At 37.4% G+C, this 17,328-nt stretch overlaps 1 protein-coding gene across 1 annotated transcript in view; it reads left to right on the forward strand.

Annotated features, from left to right (window-relative positions):
• Positions 1-17,328, forward strand: part of EPHA3 (EPH receptor A3) — a 145,339-nt gene that overhangs the window by 118,024 nt on the left and 9,987 nt on the right. The window contains exons 10-13 of the mRNA XM_053456904.1: positions 8,298-8,423; positions 11,617-11,802; positions 12,799-12,860; positions 14,051-14,260. Of these exons, the coding sequence (XP_053312879.1) occupies positions 8,298-8,423; positions 11,617-11,802; positions 12,799-12,860; positions 14,051-14,260 (584 nt within the window). The remainder of the gene's footprint in view (positions 1-8,297; positions 8,424-11,616; positions 11,803-12,798; positions 12,861-14,050; positions 14,261-17,328) is intronic.

The raw sequence follows: 17,328 nt of genomic DNA on the forward strand, positions 1-17,328 counted from the left end.
GAGAAATCCACAAATTGTATTTAATATATTATCACGGATTTCTGGCTTTCATTAAAACATTATGGTTTTATATTTTTGGGCGTTCTTGACTGTCTACATCTAGCTGTCAGAATCTGTCATTGCGGGACCTAGCCTAATAATATTGGTGCTGTCAGATCTGAAACCACGTAATGCTTTGTTTGTTTCTTTTAGTGGATTGTGTCAGCCAGATAAGCTCAAAATCAATAAATTCAGCCAACGCGTGATGCATTGTGAAGCCATGATGTGTTTTATTTAGTTTACTCTGAATGAAAAAACTGGGCTATAACCTCCTTCGGCGTTATTGAAAAAGTCCCTTTAAACGGATCTGAAATGTGTTTGTCTTCTTCTCCTGCTACCCCTGCCTGGCTCGCACCTCTAGTACTTTTTGTTAGCCCGGGGGCAGATCACGCTGGCCGAATGGGAATGGGAATGATTGTGTTTGTGCCGAGTGAGCTGAAGAACAGAGGGACTTAACACATGTGCATGTGTTTATTATCTGTTATTCATGACAGGACCCATTTACGACATGTGTGCTGCCCCTAATTATTGGTGTGAAGAGATTATAGACACCGTATCCAGGCTTCACCCAGTCTCTCCTAATATCTCTGGGGCCAACGTTTAAAGAAACCGGCGGCCGTATGTGTTGTGAGCGTATTTTCCGCAGCGTAAGCTAATAGGGCAAGCACAATCCCTGGTCCGGCCAGCATCTTCTTTGTTCTATTTAGATCACGTTTAATGCACTCGTGTTCTGCATCATTTCTGGAATTTATAGGACGTTTCTGGCGTATATCCGACTACTGAAAATGCAGACCCATAAATGAAAATTTTAATATTAACTACAGATTTTGGGAAGTTCGGATTCCCACCAGTATTATTTTATAATAAAATAAAATTGATGCAGGCAATTTTAAATGAATGTACGTGAAACCGCAAGAATAATCTCCAGCAAGCACTACTTCTAAAGAATCTGTACAAATCGGAAGCAATACTGGTTCAAACTGCTACATTTGGAACAGTCAATGAGAGCATTGCCTCGGTTGCTATGGTGATTGCTTCAAAGTTAACACCAGTTGGGTTTCCCGTATGGTAGCCGTGGTTATATGACATTCATTTTTTTGCAGGTATACATGAAGGTCATATTTTTAAATAAAAATTGGTAAATTATTTACTGACACTGCCCGATTTTCTAGAAGAGATGCGGGTCATATGATCTTGTGTTCTTGCTCATCAACGGTAGTCACGGTCTGGCGCATGCTGAGTGAGTCCGTAGCTTTGTTGCATGGAGAGACAAAGATGGTTTTCCACTGTCATGACCAACTAAGCAACCCAGTTGGCACGAATCTTCTGAAGATCATCCCTGCTTATAGTTCAATAGCTAAGATAACATTGTGGGACATTTTGGTGCAAAGGGCCACTTTCCATTCAAAATATGTTGGTTTTCAGGCTGGCTGAGGCTCTATCGAAAACCTTAGAAGCCTTTTGGACATCAGTGGGATAATATACCCCTTACAATATGATCTAATGTTATTAAACTGACTTATTGTGTTGGTTTACCCTAGATATATGGCTAAAGATGCCAGTTATTTCTATATATTTTTAGTATTACCGTATATAAAGTTTCTAAACTAAAGCTACAATATTTACTTTTGGACGTGAGAATACTGTTGTATTAAATTGTGTGCATTTCAGAAGAAACTGATCTATTGAAAAAGAGGTGTTTGAAGGAAAATACTTTGTCAATATTGTCCCATTACTTACCTGGCTAGGAATTTCCAGCCAATCAATACTAGAGAAAGTAGATTAGCCAATCAGCTGCCGGGGTTGAGAAATATTAGTAAATATCAATATACATGTGCTGTTAAAACTATATCTTAAAATAAAACATTCACCACCCAGTTCTGTATTACACAAAAAACACAAGGGCGAATAATAACACGTATGTGATAGAAATCCATGTTATTTGTAAGCCAGTGAGAGCATTATAGCTATATGTCTCGTGTATTATATTTATATTACTCTTTATCCTTTGTGGAAGGTCATTGGGTCTGGCAGCCTTAGATGAATGATGGAGTTGAAAGGAGAAAAAGAGAGAAGAGATCAGGAGAGGACGCTTTTACCTACACACTACTGAGCTTCACAGCAGCAAAAGTCCCTAAACATTAAACTAAAAACCCCTAAACTTATTCTATAATATACAAGTAAACAGACTATGTTCTATAAATAAATTTAATTTTGGTGAGGCTGTATGATTTACAGGTTATTATTATTCCTTAATTATTTAGAGCTAACAATTTAAATATTGTTAACAAATGCATAACAAAAAATACAACATTAGTTGAAGGCCCGTCTCATGGACTTGCCATCTAGCCTTATGGCACCTTCATACAAAGTTCCTGGCAAGAATGATGATCTGGAAGGAATTTTATGGGCAGCTTAGACTAAAGGAGGGGTAAAAAGATTTTTTTTTATATTTATTTTATGGCCACAAAGCCAGTTACACATGGTAGCCTTTCTGTTGACATATCGATGACTAGACCGGGACAAAAATCCATGTTCTACTGCATCCCTCCGACAGCTTAAATGCCCATGGAAGGTTTACAGATCAAGCTGAATACGCAACAGTTTTACTTTTATCGTTTTTACGTTTTATGGTTAATGGCTGTCAAACAAACATTATAGATTGGGACTCAATCATCCATGTTATAGCTCCAGAGGTGAAGAGGCAACCCTCAACCGATGCTGCTCCTTAAGGCTGCTCCATCAATACAATCTTAAAAACACAGAGAATAAGAAAGATCAAGTCACAGTAGTATTTATTTAGCATTTTTAATATAGGTTTGTTCGTTTAAGTTTAATGTTAATTCCATGTTTCAGTAAGAACAATTACAGAGTTTAATTTAGGCAGAGCTGCGTGGCTTACAGGTCCGCTATCTCCTGGCAAGTTGACTAATAAGACAAGTACACTCGGTCTGTGATGACAGGGCTGTGTGTGTTACTGGTAAAGTCTAGACAATACATAACCCTTGAACACACCATCCTTACTCAACACACACCACATTTATCCATGATCTCACTGTTTTGTTTACCCACAGATGGGCCTCCTAATTTCCTATGATTAAGCTCTTTGGGTTATTTAGGGATATAAGTTTAATTGCAAACATAGGGTGTCATTGTTGGTTTAATCAAAAAAGGCGATTTCACTGTAAAATTAGCCTAGAGATTTATTTTTATTCATTGTAAATTAAATCAACTCTCTGAAAGTAATCGGGCACAGTGCGCTGAGATACATTCCTCCGTGCTGTCTTTAATCAGTCAAAGCTCCTTCAATGGGGTGGCTTGTCATTCCACCATCACCAGAGTGCTATAGTACATATATATATATATATATATATATATATATATAAATGTATATATAATGTATGTATAATTGATCACCTCTTCTTTGAGCTGTCCACTTATTATGATTTCTTTGTAGTTTAGCTTTTGAACATTCTCATATGAGCTTCTGCCTTGTTCCTTTGATCTGGTATTCTGGGTCTGACCTTGTATCCTGTTGTCAAACCCTCATCCCATTCATGACAGGTTCAGCACACTCCCGTGTCTTTCAAGAGCATGGTTGTCCAGCTGGCCCACCAAGGATTTAGCAAAGCCCCAGCCTGCTTGAAGTCCCTTAAACTCTGTAATAATAATAATGTCCACCACCCAGCTGGTGTGTGGACCTCCTCGTTAAAAGATTAACAATGTTAACCCAGAATATTGCTGCCAGATCAAGGAAGAATAACACATAAATATACAGATATAGCTTCTGTTTGTGCGTCCTCCACAGATTATTATATTATATTGTAATACAGTAATATTATATTGTAATACAATTTGTTGGATAAAAGCTTGTATAGTAAGATTAAAAGTCTGATTTCTAGTTCTCAAGGGCTGCCTCTATCCTCTGTAATGTCCTCCACTGGCCTATCTGTCTTTCCCCCTGCCTTCTGTCTTTCACAGAGTTCCTCAAAACCCACTTTTTAAGGAGGCCAAAGAACTTCCACTTTAACTCCCTTCCTCCTATATTATTTTAGCTCACCTTCCTAGTCCCTCTCCTGCAAAACTTATACTAGTGTGGCTGCTCCGTCCCTGACAACGGCACTTTTACCTCTTCTATAATACACATACCTGGGAAATCTCCGGGGTCAACAGCCGAATCCTCCGGGTCACGGGAGCGGGGCCCTTCTCCCTGTCCATTTCCCCTTAAAATGCGGGTAGCTGAAGCCAACATCCCAGGTATGATAATACACCAGAACTCCTTCTAGATTGTAAGCTCATTTGAGCGGTCACATTGTTATGTTATGTACTACTTGTTATGTCGTGTCCACCCATTGTACAGCGCTACAGAATATGATGGTGCTACATAAAACATTAAATAATGGAGGGGTATTTTTATAGTACCCCCAGGGATCATAAAAAAGTACTTTAACATGCAAACCCTATTGTTTGTTTTAAAACGTCCTTGTTTGCATTATGTGGCGATACGTTCTTCCGAGATCACGCATTTCTTTACACCGCATCCTTGTGTTCCTGATTGTTGTTCTAAGTTGTATACATAACTTCAAACTCTTCCCAAACAGCCAGTATAAATATTTCTACTCATGCGATGCCAGCCCTTGGATGGTTTATACGGTTGTTAGAACGACTGATTTCTTTTTTCTTTATTTTACGAAACCAAATGGCCAGTGTTTACGTGCAAATTACCTTATTTTCAATTGTCCTTTAAAGTAAAGTCATAAGCAAGCAATTTCTAGGCTTAACTGCCTGCCTCCAGGATCCCACAAGTATTTTATTGTCATGTCGGTCTCCACCGAGGTTACTTACAATTGTTACAGTATGTTCAAGACATGGAAATCAGACAGACTGTTCCCAATCAGCCGCTGTGCAAAACACAGCGTACTTTTCAGCTGGTTTTTTAGAACGCCATAGTCGCCATCTGATTCTCCTTTGTCTTCTTGTAGAATAAATGTTACTATTTGAGACATGTGGTGTCTATGCATACAACTGCAATTCGTGCATTTACAGATGTCATGTAAGGAAGCTTTACTTTACTGAGATGTAGCAGATAAGTGGAACAACCTCCAAGCCGAAGTGGTAGGGGTGTATGAAATGATTAAACATGCATAGGGTAGGCATATGGCTATCCTTCATCTAAGACAATATCAATGAGAAATATTGCTGTCCAGAAAGTGCGTAGTGTGCAGTGCTTTCCTCATTATAGGAAGGTTAAAAAATAAATGAGGACGTTCTTACACAGGACACCAATAAATAGTACAGATGGCGGCCCCCACCCTTTGTAATCACATATGTTGTATGTAATGAAGGTGTCAAATATTTGGTGGTGTTGTCATTCTCATATCATTTGCAGTCCAGAAAGTGTGAAAGCAGACTAATTTACAACACCAGACTTAGCTATATATATCTTCATCTATCTATATATATATATATAACAGGCGTGTAGCCGCTATGTGTCTGTAACGCTGACATCACCGGGGCAGCGATCGGTGCAGCGGTGAATTGTATAACACGTATATAAACTACTGCTCAAAACTTCAGGGACACTTTGAAATTTTTGAAAGAAAAACATTGTTTTGTCCATTAAAATAACATGAAATGGATCAGAAATCCAGCGCAGACGGGGTTAATGTTGTAAATGACTATTGTAGCTGGAAACGGCTGATTTTGAATGGAGTCTATTCCATTAAAAAGATACAGAGGCCCTTTATCACTCCCATCACTCCTGTGTTCCATCGGCACGTTGTGTTCGCTGATCCAAGTTTAAGATTAAAAGGCTAATTGATATATATATATATATATATATAACTTTTGGTTTAAAAAAATAATATTTCCGCATTTGCTCAGCTCAATTATACAGCAGCGCTGTTATGTAAATGCTAGCTAGGCTTGCGTCTCATTAATATGCTACTGCTCAGAATTCTGCGGTAATTTTTGCGTACTTCTTTCCACATATATATATATATATATATATATATATATATATATATAATAAAAACAAATCTCTCAGTAGCCTCTGAGAAGATGTTTGTGCAATTTGCATTTTTTTGCAAACACATCTATTCTCTACGGTGTAAAAAATTGATTTTGTTCTTAAAACACATTTTATGCATCACAAAGTGATCAGAATCCAATATAACGATGAAGTTTATTATAACTAGGATTTAACGCAGGCCTAAAAAATATTGCATCGCCACAATTACAAGCGAAGGACGAATGTTTAAAAGGACCATTTTTCCGCATCTGGGGAGCTCTATGCTGGAGGCTCGGAGCTCAAAGTGATCATTACCAGGCAGTTTATGGCTTAGCCAGGGGCTATGTTTACATTGGCCTTAATTGTGTTTGTTAATTTTATTGTTTTTACAGGCTGCGTGCTATGGCACCTTTCACACAATGGAAGAATTCATTTGCGTTCCAACATAACACCCCGCACATAACAAAGAGGCCTGTTTGTGTGGTGTCCTTCTCCATTTTTTTTTTTTTTTAGAAAACAGATTGACCAAACAACACATTTTCTTTGACGAGGTTGTCCCTTGTATGCCCCTTGCGAGTTTGAACTTCGTTTACGGTCTAACACGTTACAAATCCAGTTTTTATTTTCTTCAAAACACTTCTGGAGGCTCAAAGGAATTTTCAGCGGAATGTTGCAGAACAATTATTCTCGAAGCATAAATGAAACTTTGTAGAATATTAGAATCATGTGTATTAAACGCTAGAAAATGCTTTAAAATAATAATAATGAAAAAAATCACAACTTTGGTTTCATCGAGGGAAAAAAAATCAGCGAAAAATGTAAACAGGGGACTATTGTTTTAGAAAAATGTGAAATATATTACTGTGAGCAAAAACCACATAAATCTGATGCGACAAATTATACAGAGGCGACATTATACTGGTTATTGGTGTTATAAGAGAAGGCATTTTCAAACCCCTTTAACACTTGTGATTACCCATTAATAGTAAGAAAAGCCTAGCTTTGTTTTTTTGTTTGAGTTATTACTGCAAAGAGACAGACTGATATATATATATATATATATACTTGCCTTATTGTATTATTTTTTATTATACAAATATATATTATATATATATTTTATTATATTTCTTTTTTTAGTGTTATTATTTCAGGCTTTTGAACTAGCTACTGACCTAAACACGGTCATACATGACAAATAATGTTCTGTTTAATAGACCTGATCACGATGCATTTAAAGAGCTGTATACTGTATATACATGCTCAAACATATAGTCATTATGTTATTTAAAATATTCCTTTAAATAAAGAATGGTAGTGATGATATCTTGGTAAAGTGTAAAGGGCTCACTAGCAAGACATCTGAGCCAAGTCTCAAGTTCATCACAAAGGTGACAATTTTCACATAACAATCTGATGGTATTCACCTTGAGTATTCACTAATGGGAATTGTTATTCTTGCACCTGTCTGTGTTATTTATGTGCCTGTTGGGGATTACCTTAAGGTTATAGTAATGTTGCCTGCTGGATCTTTAAGGAGCATAAAACTTTTCCACTTTTCTTTTGAAGTGATACTTCTTATACCAGGGGTTGATTGACATCATCTATGGGCAGAATGTGTGGGCCCTACACGTGTTTATGCCCTCACTGGCCCTGCTCTCACCATGGGTGTGATGGACTTTCTAGGCTTAAAGTGTCTGCTACACGCTGAGTCTTGGAAAGGACTGTTCAGCAAAGTTATCTGGTGACATGCATGCTGTCCAGATCACCTTCAGTAAACAGTCCTCAGCTCATGTCAAGCAACCAACCTCTTAGTCCTTCCATGTAAGACTTAGACCTGTTGATTGACTTAGACCTTTTTCATGTCTATATCCAGCACATTCTTTGAAAGTGAGGTCCACTTCAGTGCATCTGATTCAAGTAACTGTCTTAAAGCTTGTATTGCTTGCTGAATTGTCACTACACCACCAATTTGTTCTTCCTTGCTATAAGGATACCTGGGAACTTTCTAAATTAACTGACCCTGAGGCTCTTGAAATATTAACCCTTTAATAGCCAATTGAGAAGATTATATGTAGTGACTTCTCAAATGTATTTCCCAAATGGGTCTAATACTGGCCCGCATGGAAACATCGACTTGCCATTATTTAAAGATACACTTAATTGAGTCACCTGCATTCAAGCATAAAAGTGTAAAGAGGGATTTGCATTGCTTTGAAAGCATTTACATTTTTTTCTTTTCTATTGACAGTGAAGTTTCCAGGTATTAGGACCTACGTAGATCCGCATACCTATGAAGATCCCAACCAAGCCGTTCACGAATTTGCAAAGGAACTGGATTCTACATGTATATCTATCGACAAAGTTATCGGAGCAGGTACTTAATTGCCATTTTCCTACACAATACAAACTTTTAAGATTTTCTACATTATATAGCATCTTATTTTATTGTAATATAATATATGACTCGTTTGTGTTATAGTAGCTGGGAAATTCCTTTTTGGTTTTATAGCAATGTAAGTCTGGTTTTGAAATATTTTACCCCCTAATCGGTATACTTAATTCTTATAGCATTTTAATGGTAAGACTGCTTCGTGAAAAAGAAACCACTGTAAAATAACCAGGTTATATTTATGATTCTATTATAAAAGAATATTAGAGTAAGTTAGTCTCTAAGGAGACATTGGTAGAAAACATAACAGCTTTAATTCTAGTATAAATCTGCCGTACTCTTGCAACCTACGGTTCCAGAATTAGCAAATATATTTCTGTTACTTAATAAGAGAAGTCTTGTTTCAACACACGGTGCCTTTAAAGAAACGGTCACAAAGCATACAAGAAAATAAGCACGTTTGTGTAGATATGGCTGATTTTCAGCAATGGTACTTCAGTTTGACAACCTAGTTCATACTAGGTAAATCTGGTAAGGGTTGCAGTTGATCCAGAAGAAGTGGTAGAGGCTACCTACCTGTCCTGTGCTTCCTCACTGTGTATCTGCGTGTAATAATATGCATTATTTATTAAATATTGTATTAATGTTTTGCTTGTAAACTGTAGTCAAAATAGAAGTATCCTCTGAGCCCCATATACCTTTTCCCAGCTGTTTTTCAACTCACTTGAGTGCTTGTGGCTTCCCTCCTCATAGCAATGCAGGACCACTTGTAGCATGAGCATCTTACAGGAGTACCCAGGGGCCCTGTCTCTGCAATCTCCTGTGCAACTGGAAAGGGGCAGTGAAATAAGCCTCCTCGCTTACTGGTGTCTTTAGTCACCTTGTATGTAAGGGATGTTTTTCAGTCTACTCACTTTAACAGCCACTCATGCACAACTCATACATACACACACTCTCTCTTGCTCTCCCCCTCACTTAGGCACAACTTACCCATAGCTCATCAATGAGAGTAAAACTGTACACTGACACACACTCATACTAACACCATACACAAACACCCACCAAGACACTTGCTAACACCAAATACTAACACGTTAAAACCATACACTAACATTCACACACTCTAACAGAGCAAAGACTTCAGTCATCTGTGATTGGCTGGGCTTCAGTCACTGGATAAAGAGCAGGAATATCCCTCCTCTGTGATTGGCTCTGTCACATCCACCAGTCTTATGAATAGACCTGCCTTATGTGATTGGCTCTGTCATAGGCACTAATCAGAGAGCACATGCACCCCTTCACTGGCATTGGCTGGCTGCGGTCACATGGTTAAATGTTTCAGTGAGGAATTGGCTCTGTGTAGAATCAGTGAGTGAGGCCCTGCATCTGTATTATTATTGTTAAATGCATGGCTGCTGGTAGAGCAGGACTTCTGATAGCTTCGGAGACTCCGGGGTAATGTATGCTTTATTCATGGCTCTGGAGTTGTGATTCAGGGATTCAGCCCCAGTACCCCCCTCCATCAGGCCATGTAGCATCAGTAAGCAAGCAAAGAACCTAGTCCTATAGAATGCTGAGTAGTTGGATTATTTTTGGTTTGGAATACCATCAAAGCTATAAGTAACCAAGTCTTTTTGCGTCTTCTTACCTTTACCCATGTTTCCCTCTTAAAACCCCATGCCAGGACGATGGAGTTTTCACAGTCTTGAAAAACATTTGTTTTTGGGGTTCTTAATACCTGTGTAAATGCACGTATCAGTGCATGAACAAAAGTGCATTCTGTTCCCTTTTAATATGTAAGGATTGTGATGTTCAGGAGTTTCCCTTCCTTCATTGTGCAAAGTAAAATGTGCAAGAGCATTCTGGTATTAGAAATCTAAAAATGGCAAGTCCGATTTCCTCCTTACATATAATTTCCTTTATGAAGACATTGAAATAGATACATGAAATGTATCCCGCACTGAGAACACTAAATAATCATACTTTAATATGCACATGACATGTTAATCCATAACAGCGCATGAGATCCCCACCTGTGTGGGTCATTTGGTCAGCCATTTATTGTTCTCTTCGATCCCTGTTGTGCTGCTTTTGGATGTGTTTCAGCCATGAGGTCCTTAACTCTCTGTGCCATGTACAGACACGTTACTCTGCATAGCCGATCCAGAAAAAAATAGGGGAGAATTCTAGTGAGATTCTAAATACTGAAAAAAAGAGTCTGATTTTGATCATTAGTTTAATCTTCCCTTGTTATTACTCACAATTAAAACATTTTTTTCTTATAATGCCATTGAATTTTGTACTTTCCAAATGCCAAAACTATATATAATTATATATCTAATACTTAAAGTAGCTTTAAATTATTTTTTTAATAAAAAAAAAATATACACATAACATTTTTTTTTAATCATAGAAGTATAGTTTTTTGTTTTTGACAGCGGCAGTTGTTTTTGCTGCTGCATAATTACACTCTTAAATTTTTCCTTTAGAAATTGGCATAAATTTACAAAGATTTTCCTGGCTAAGGATATGATTTAATTATGGCATACGTAACCTGGGTGTGCCTAACACTAAAGTCCAACATATGTAACGTGCCGTGGATTTGTTATGCTGTCTGGAACTGGATCTGTCACTTTTACCAAATCCTACATTCCACTATTATATACACTAAATAAACCTAAATAATATGTTTTTCATATTAATAAATATACACACACAAAGTGGCAAGAACAAGTAAGTGAACCCTTACTTTAAATAAGCGAACCAGTATTTATGTATCAGTTTGTCATATGAAATGATCTTCATCAAAACAACTAATAAATAGTAACACACAAAATTGTTGTATTGTTCTTATCCATATTGAGTACATCATTCAAACATTGAGTGTGTGTTGGAAAATTACTGTATGTGAACCCCTAGGCTAATAACTTCAACAAAAGTTCATTGACGTCAGGAATTAGCAAACCTGCAGTCCAATCAATGAAATGGGATTGGAGATGTTTTTTTTTTTAGTTTGACATAAAAAAGCACTCAAACTTTTTGAGTTTACTATTCTGAAGAAGCATGATATTAACCATGCCTTACAAAAAAGGAATCTAAGAAGAAGTGGTTTGGTACACAATAGTATTGTGCATTTTCTAATAGATGATTTTAAAAATGTGTTTGTTTATTTTTGCAGGAGAATTTGGTGAAGTTTGCAGCGGCCGACTGAAACTCCCATCTAAGAAGGAGATCAGCGTAGCGATCAAGACTTTGAAAACCGGCTACACGGAAAAACAGAGAAGAGATTTCTTGAGTGAAGCCAGCATCATGGGGCAGTTTGAGCATCCCAACATCATTCGTCTGGAAGGAGTAGTTACAAAAAGTAAGGACGGGGTACGTTGGGATGGATTAACCATTTTACTAACGTTTTAATCTTTTTTAATAATCATTAAAAATTTTAGTTTAGTTGGGCTCTTAAGTACACTAATTTGATTCCAGCATTGTCTATTTGTTTTGTTATTGTCACCAATGTCATAATTTCACCATTTTCCATACTATAAATCGATATTATTTCCTTGTCCTCAGAAAATGTTTTATTTTCCACAATATAAAACACATGCTGCAACAATAACCTATTAAAACATTTAATAAAAGACAAATAATAACACTACAGTACATGATGATATATACACACATATAGTGTCAGTAAATGTATATGCATGTAAATGTAGGCCAACGTTATATATATATAATACCTGGGAACAATGAGGGACTAGATTTCCATGTCCATATGTTGGAATGGCGTAAAATTGGATGAAATGTTTTCATCCCTATTTTGGAAAAACAATGTAAAATACCACTTTCTGCCCCATCGAAATTTGGTAACATTGGGATCATGAGTGTTTTAGTCATGGGACCACAAAGAACGTTACATTACAGCTGAAACGCTCCCATTAACCTTTTACAATATTTCACCCCTAAACTTGCCACTGGAGGTAGAGCCAGACTTATTTACCTTTATCTATTGCTGACTCCTTCCTGTTCTACACTGCTGCGATCATATATAAGACTGCAAATTGATGCTTTGCTATCAGTATGTTATGGTTTATATCCCTGCTTGAATTCAGGTGATTAACTGTATCTTTAAATAATGACAAGTCAAGTGTCCATTAGGACTGGTATTAGAGCCGTTTGATTAACACTTATATCAAGTCACTACATAGAATCGTCCAGATGAGCTTTCAAAGGGTTAATATGTTGAGAGTCTCTGGGTCAGCTCAGTTACAAAGTTTCCAGGTGTGGTAATCTTTCATTTGACCTTAAAGTAAATTATGTTGTTTAAAAACTGCATATTTATGTACATAATCTGTTATTACAGGTAAACCAGTGATGATTGTTACTGAATACATGGAAAATGGTTCCCTGGACAGCTTTCTCCGCGTAAGTCATTAAATCCACTCTACATAACTATCTTTAAATTAGAATATATTCAAATAGCTGCAAAGAGCCGACAAAAGACCTATTCAGTCTTAATTGCTTAACATAAATTTTATTTTTCCACTGGGATGTAAATGTAAAGCTAATTGTATTTCCTCAGTTTGATTTCTCGCACGTAGAACAATTAATTTAAATTGTGTTTATTAATTATGTATATGCATGCTGTCACTGTGGATGTTAAATACAGCAAAAATATTTTCTATTGCTCTGACATGAATGTCAAGAGAGCAAAAAACATAATAGTGTTTTTCCCTTTAGAGAATGCGGTCATGAGTTACTAGCAACTAGACGACTTTGAGAAAGACTATTTTCTGTCCTAACATGGTAGTGAACTGCTAATAACTTGTGAGACCTAGTTACCAATTCTATGTGAAGTATCTAAAATCAACTTCTTGTTTTATCTATAAAGATGGAGTTTCATAAAACATGTTTTACTGGGCTTTACTTGCCATCCAGAAGGTTACCCATCGTAGCTATATGGAAGCCACAAATCACTCTATTATGGACTATTATTAATAGTGGAGCTGTCTAGTCCATCTCCTATGTACAGGGTCAGCTCCAGTACTAGGAAACATGTCTCCAGCACCTGTATACATTTCTTTGTTAAGACAGGGAAAAATCTGATGGTGGTGCTCACACCAGCTCAATGTCCCTGCCTATGGAGTAAGACTTACCCTGGGCGTAGGCATTCCTGGGAAGATTTGCCCCGGCGCACAGGAGGAGTGGTATAGAGCTCCGCCATCTCTCTTCCAGGTTCCATTGGCTTTCCATCCCTTTCTCCATTTCTTTGTCTAATATATGGGGTAGAAGACCTAATTATGTCCCCAGGTATGCCCGTATGCTACTTCTGAAATAGTCCTGCCGAGGTCCAAATATACTGTACATCATTAAAAACAGCAAAAAATTGCTTATAAAGTTCTAGCAATAAAAATAAATAATTGTGGGGTTTCCCTTCTTGAAAGAAAAGTTACTGCAATTTTACTTAACAATAAATGCGTAAGTGTGTTAATTAGCCAGGGATGTAACTGATAACTTATACTCTAAGGGCCCTGGTCGTGGTAAAAATAAGTATTTGCTCAGCAGCAATTTAATGGGCAATTAGACTCCTTATTGTGCATTTGACATTTTTTCAGAAACACGATGCCCAGTTTACCGTTATACAATTGGTGGGTATGCTCCGCGGGATTGCGTCGGGCATGAAGTATCTCTCCGACATGGGTTACGTCCACCGCGATCTGGCTGCACGGAACATCCTCATTAATAGTAACCTGGTCTGCAAAGTTTCTGATTTTGGATTATCTCGTATTCTGGAGGATGACCCCGAGGCAGCTTATACCACCAGGGTAAGAGCAGATAAGACTGCAGTGTCCATTTTTACAAATGTACATTTTTTAAACATGTGTTGTTTAGATGTTAGTGAGTAAGTGAAATTACGATGCAAGCGTAACGTTAATACTTTAGTTAATGTTTCCCTAAATGTATCGCTTAAGGGGACACTCCAGACATCATATGCACTTTAATCGTTTACGTGTGGCTCCTGTTGCAAATGCATGGGGGAAAACACCAAAAGTGTTTTTTTTTATTTTTAGTGCTCGTTGTAGGAACAAAACATATGACCTAATCTTTAAAAAAAATGTTACAGTGACTTTATCTTTGGGTACATCCCCAGCTTTATAATGAATGAATCCGTCTGTAATTTTATGATTAATAGCAGGATCATTGTTACAAATAAACAGCGGAGAAGCTAATCCTTAGTCAATGACTAATGTATCTGGATAACTCCCGGATTTAAAGCTATAAAAGTTATCTCCTAGTGGAAGACGTGCTTATATCACGCTGGTGTTAGTATCATGAAAAAGAGCCAAACAGTCTTCTTAAATATATTTAACTATTAAATACCTTAAGTTTATAAATGTGAAACATACACAAAAGGGTATACTTTATCGAAGAACAGTAATGCTATCTAGACTGCCATGTCCAACACATCGCTCAAGGGGTTCATATGTTTCTTTGAGACTGCCACGTAGCTTTAGGTCTGGCCCATAAAGAGGGAGCCACCACGGCAACGATGGCCAATTCTGGAAGGTATTTAATACAAATAACAAAAAAACAATGCCAGACAGCAGACACGCCATCCCATCGCTCAAGATATATGGTTTACTGTCCACCTCAAGACCCTGCTGGCTAATTAAAATGTATCAAGTTAAGTTTAGCTTAGAGGATCACTGGAGAGTCCCAGGGGTGTGAAACCCAAGGACTTTAGGGTCACAACTCGGCCATCATCTTAGGATATCCGATCTTGGTATCTTGGTTGGTTGTAACTGGTTTGAATGACTTGTGTTCAAAGCAAAAATCCTGTTTGTGGCCCTCGATACCTGGAGTTGGACACCTCTGCATGTAGACTTAACACTAAGCTCGGAGTTTATTTAACTAAAGCTTGGGGAGCTATGCGTTTGAATTAATGAATACACAGAATACACAGGCTATAATCAGATTTTCTTAAAAATAAGGTCAGACAGTGAAACCGCACTTTATTTAAAGATGCTGTTCCAGTTGAAATACTTGTACTCTCTGGTATGTTAAGCCAATTAACCATAGCAGGTTTATAATTGTATTCTTTCCTTTTAAGATTTAATCATATAAATTAAACAGAAGCTATTAAGAAGATTTGTAAGTTTCTGTGGTAACAACCTATCAGTGCCTGCTTTCGTGTCACATGACAATATAGTATCCCTGGCAAAAAATTATGAACGAGACAAAATTTGACATGATTTTAGACTTATCAGAGTAGATGGAACAGCACCTTTAATAGCGAGCTACGCTAGTGAATTCCAAGCGCTTTTCCTGCCGGAGCTGATGTATTATAAACTGTGTGGTCTCTAAGCAACACAATATATTCCTCAGCGTTTTATTTTATTGTGAGCCTCCAAAACAAGTATCTTCTTTACCGCATTCATAGCTGGAAGACATCCACATCATTCATATAGTTTAGAGCATCTTTTATAAAACGCACAAACAAATTCCAGAGGTCTGATCCAAGCTGAAATCAATAAGTGAAATGCGGCATGAAAATAACACACAGACACAAGGCAAGCCCAGGTGTTACGTTCCAGAAGAGAAGACCAGGTGTCCGACTGTTGTCCTCACTGTCATTAAACAAAACAGCAACAAAAAAAACAATAACAAGTAGTATGTTTTCTTAAAGAGAATTAGCACAAGACAATAAATGATTTTAGTCAAAGGCATACATAGTTGTGTTCAGGAAAAAAAGAAAATCCAAGACGACATTGAACCTGTCATACAAAATGTCATAATTATTATAGCCTCATTGTATTTTCTGTAGATTAAAATAAAGAAAAAAATGAAATATTTAATACTGAATCTTTTGAAAACTGTTTATCTTAAAAAGTCCATGGTAGGCTGAAATAGAGAATAAATATATACTATTATTACAATAGAAATAGAAAACACAGAGCTTAAAGCAACCAATGGAATGTTCCTACTGATTGGACGATTCCTTTTGTTGCTATGGTGATAAAGCAACTTTTGCAAACTTTGCTCCGGAATCACTTTTTATACAAAACACCTATAATTTCTTAAAGGAACATTCATTGCTTTGAGGAGAGAAATCATGATCATACCTGGGAACTCTCCGGGTTTTGCCTGGACACTCTGGGAGATGCGTCGCTTCCCCGGTTCGGCACCCAAATCATCTGGGCACTGCCCCCAGTAATACCCCCCCACCCCCGTAGCCTCCATCCCCACTGTGGAACGCCGTTATAAGGAGTAAATGGGTTGTCCGGTAGATCAGAGATCTCCCTTGTAACCGGCACATTGGGCAGCAGAAAGAGGGTGATTTGCCACCCAGTGTGGCGGCTGGGGGACTGCTGATTCCCCCGGACCTGCCGCTCTAGGCCTAGTTGTCTTAGGCCAGAAAATACCAAATGGGTTAACATAATGTCAACATAATAAGTCATGTGGTCAAAAGCCACTAGAAAACTAATCATAACAAAAGTTTAATGAAGCCGAACATCTGATCTGAATTTTAGTTATGTTTTTGTACAATATGTAAGGGGTTAAAGCTCTTATTCTTTGTGCTCCCTTTTGCAGGCCAATGCATTTGTTGAAATGAAGGAAGGAGAAACAAATACAATGTAACCATGCATTTCAAGTGTTAATAATAGCAAACACCTGTTCCCATATTCATTTTGTAGTTAGCAGGATAAACAAGGCTATTGTGAGAGTTTTGTTTCTGCAAATTGGGTTAACACAGAATCTCCTGCTATTTAGGGATGTGCTGACATAGATAAGTAGTCATATTTTATGCAATTAGTGTGTGGAAGGTTAAAAACAGCTGTCATCCACTTTAATCCTTTTAGTGATGGATGGATGGTGCTTTGCATCTTACAGG

The sequence above is a fragment of the Spea bombifrons genome, chromosome 2 (genome assembly GCF_027358695.1).
Source record: "Spea bombifrons isolate aSpeBom1 chromosome 2, aSpeBom1.2.pri, whole genome shotgun sequence".
Lineage (NCBI taxonomy): Eukaryota > Metazoa > Chordata > Amphibia > Anura > Pelobatidae > Spea > Spea bombifrons.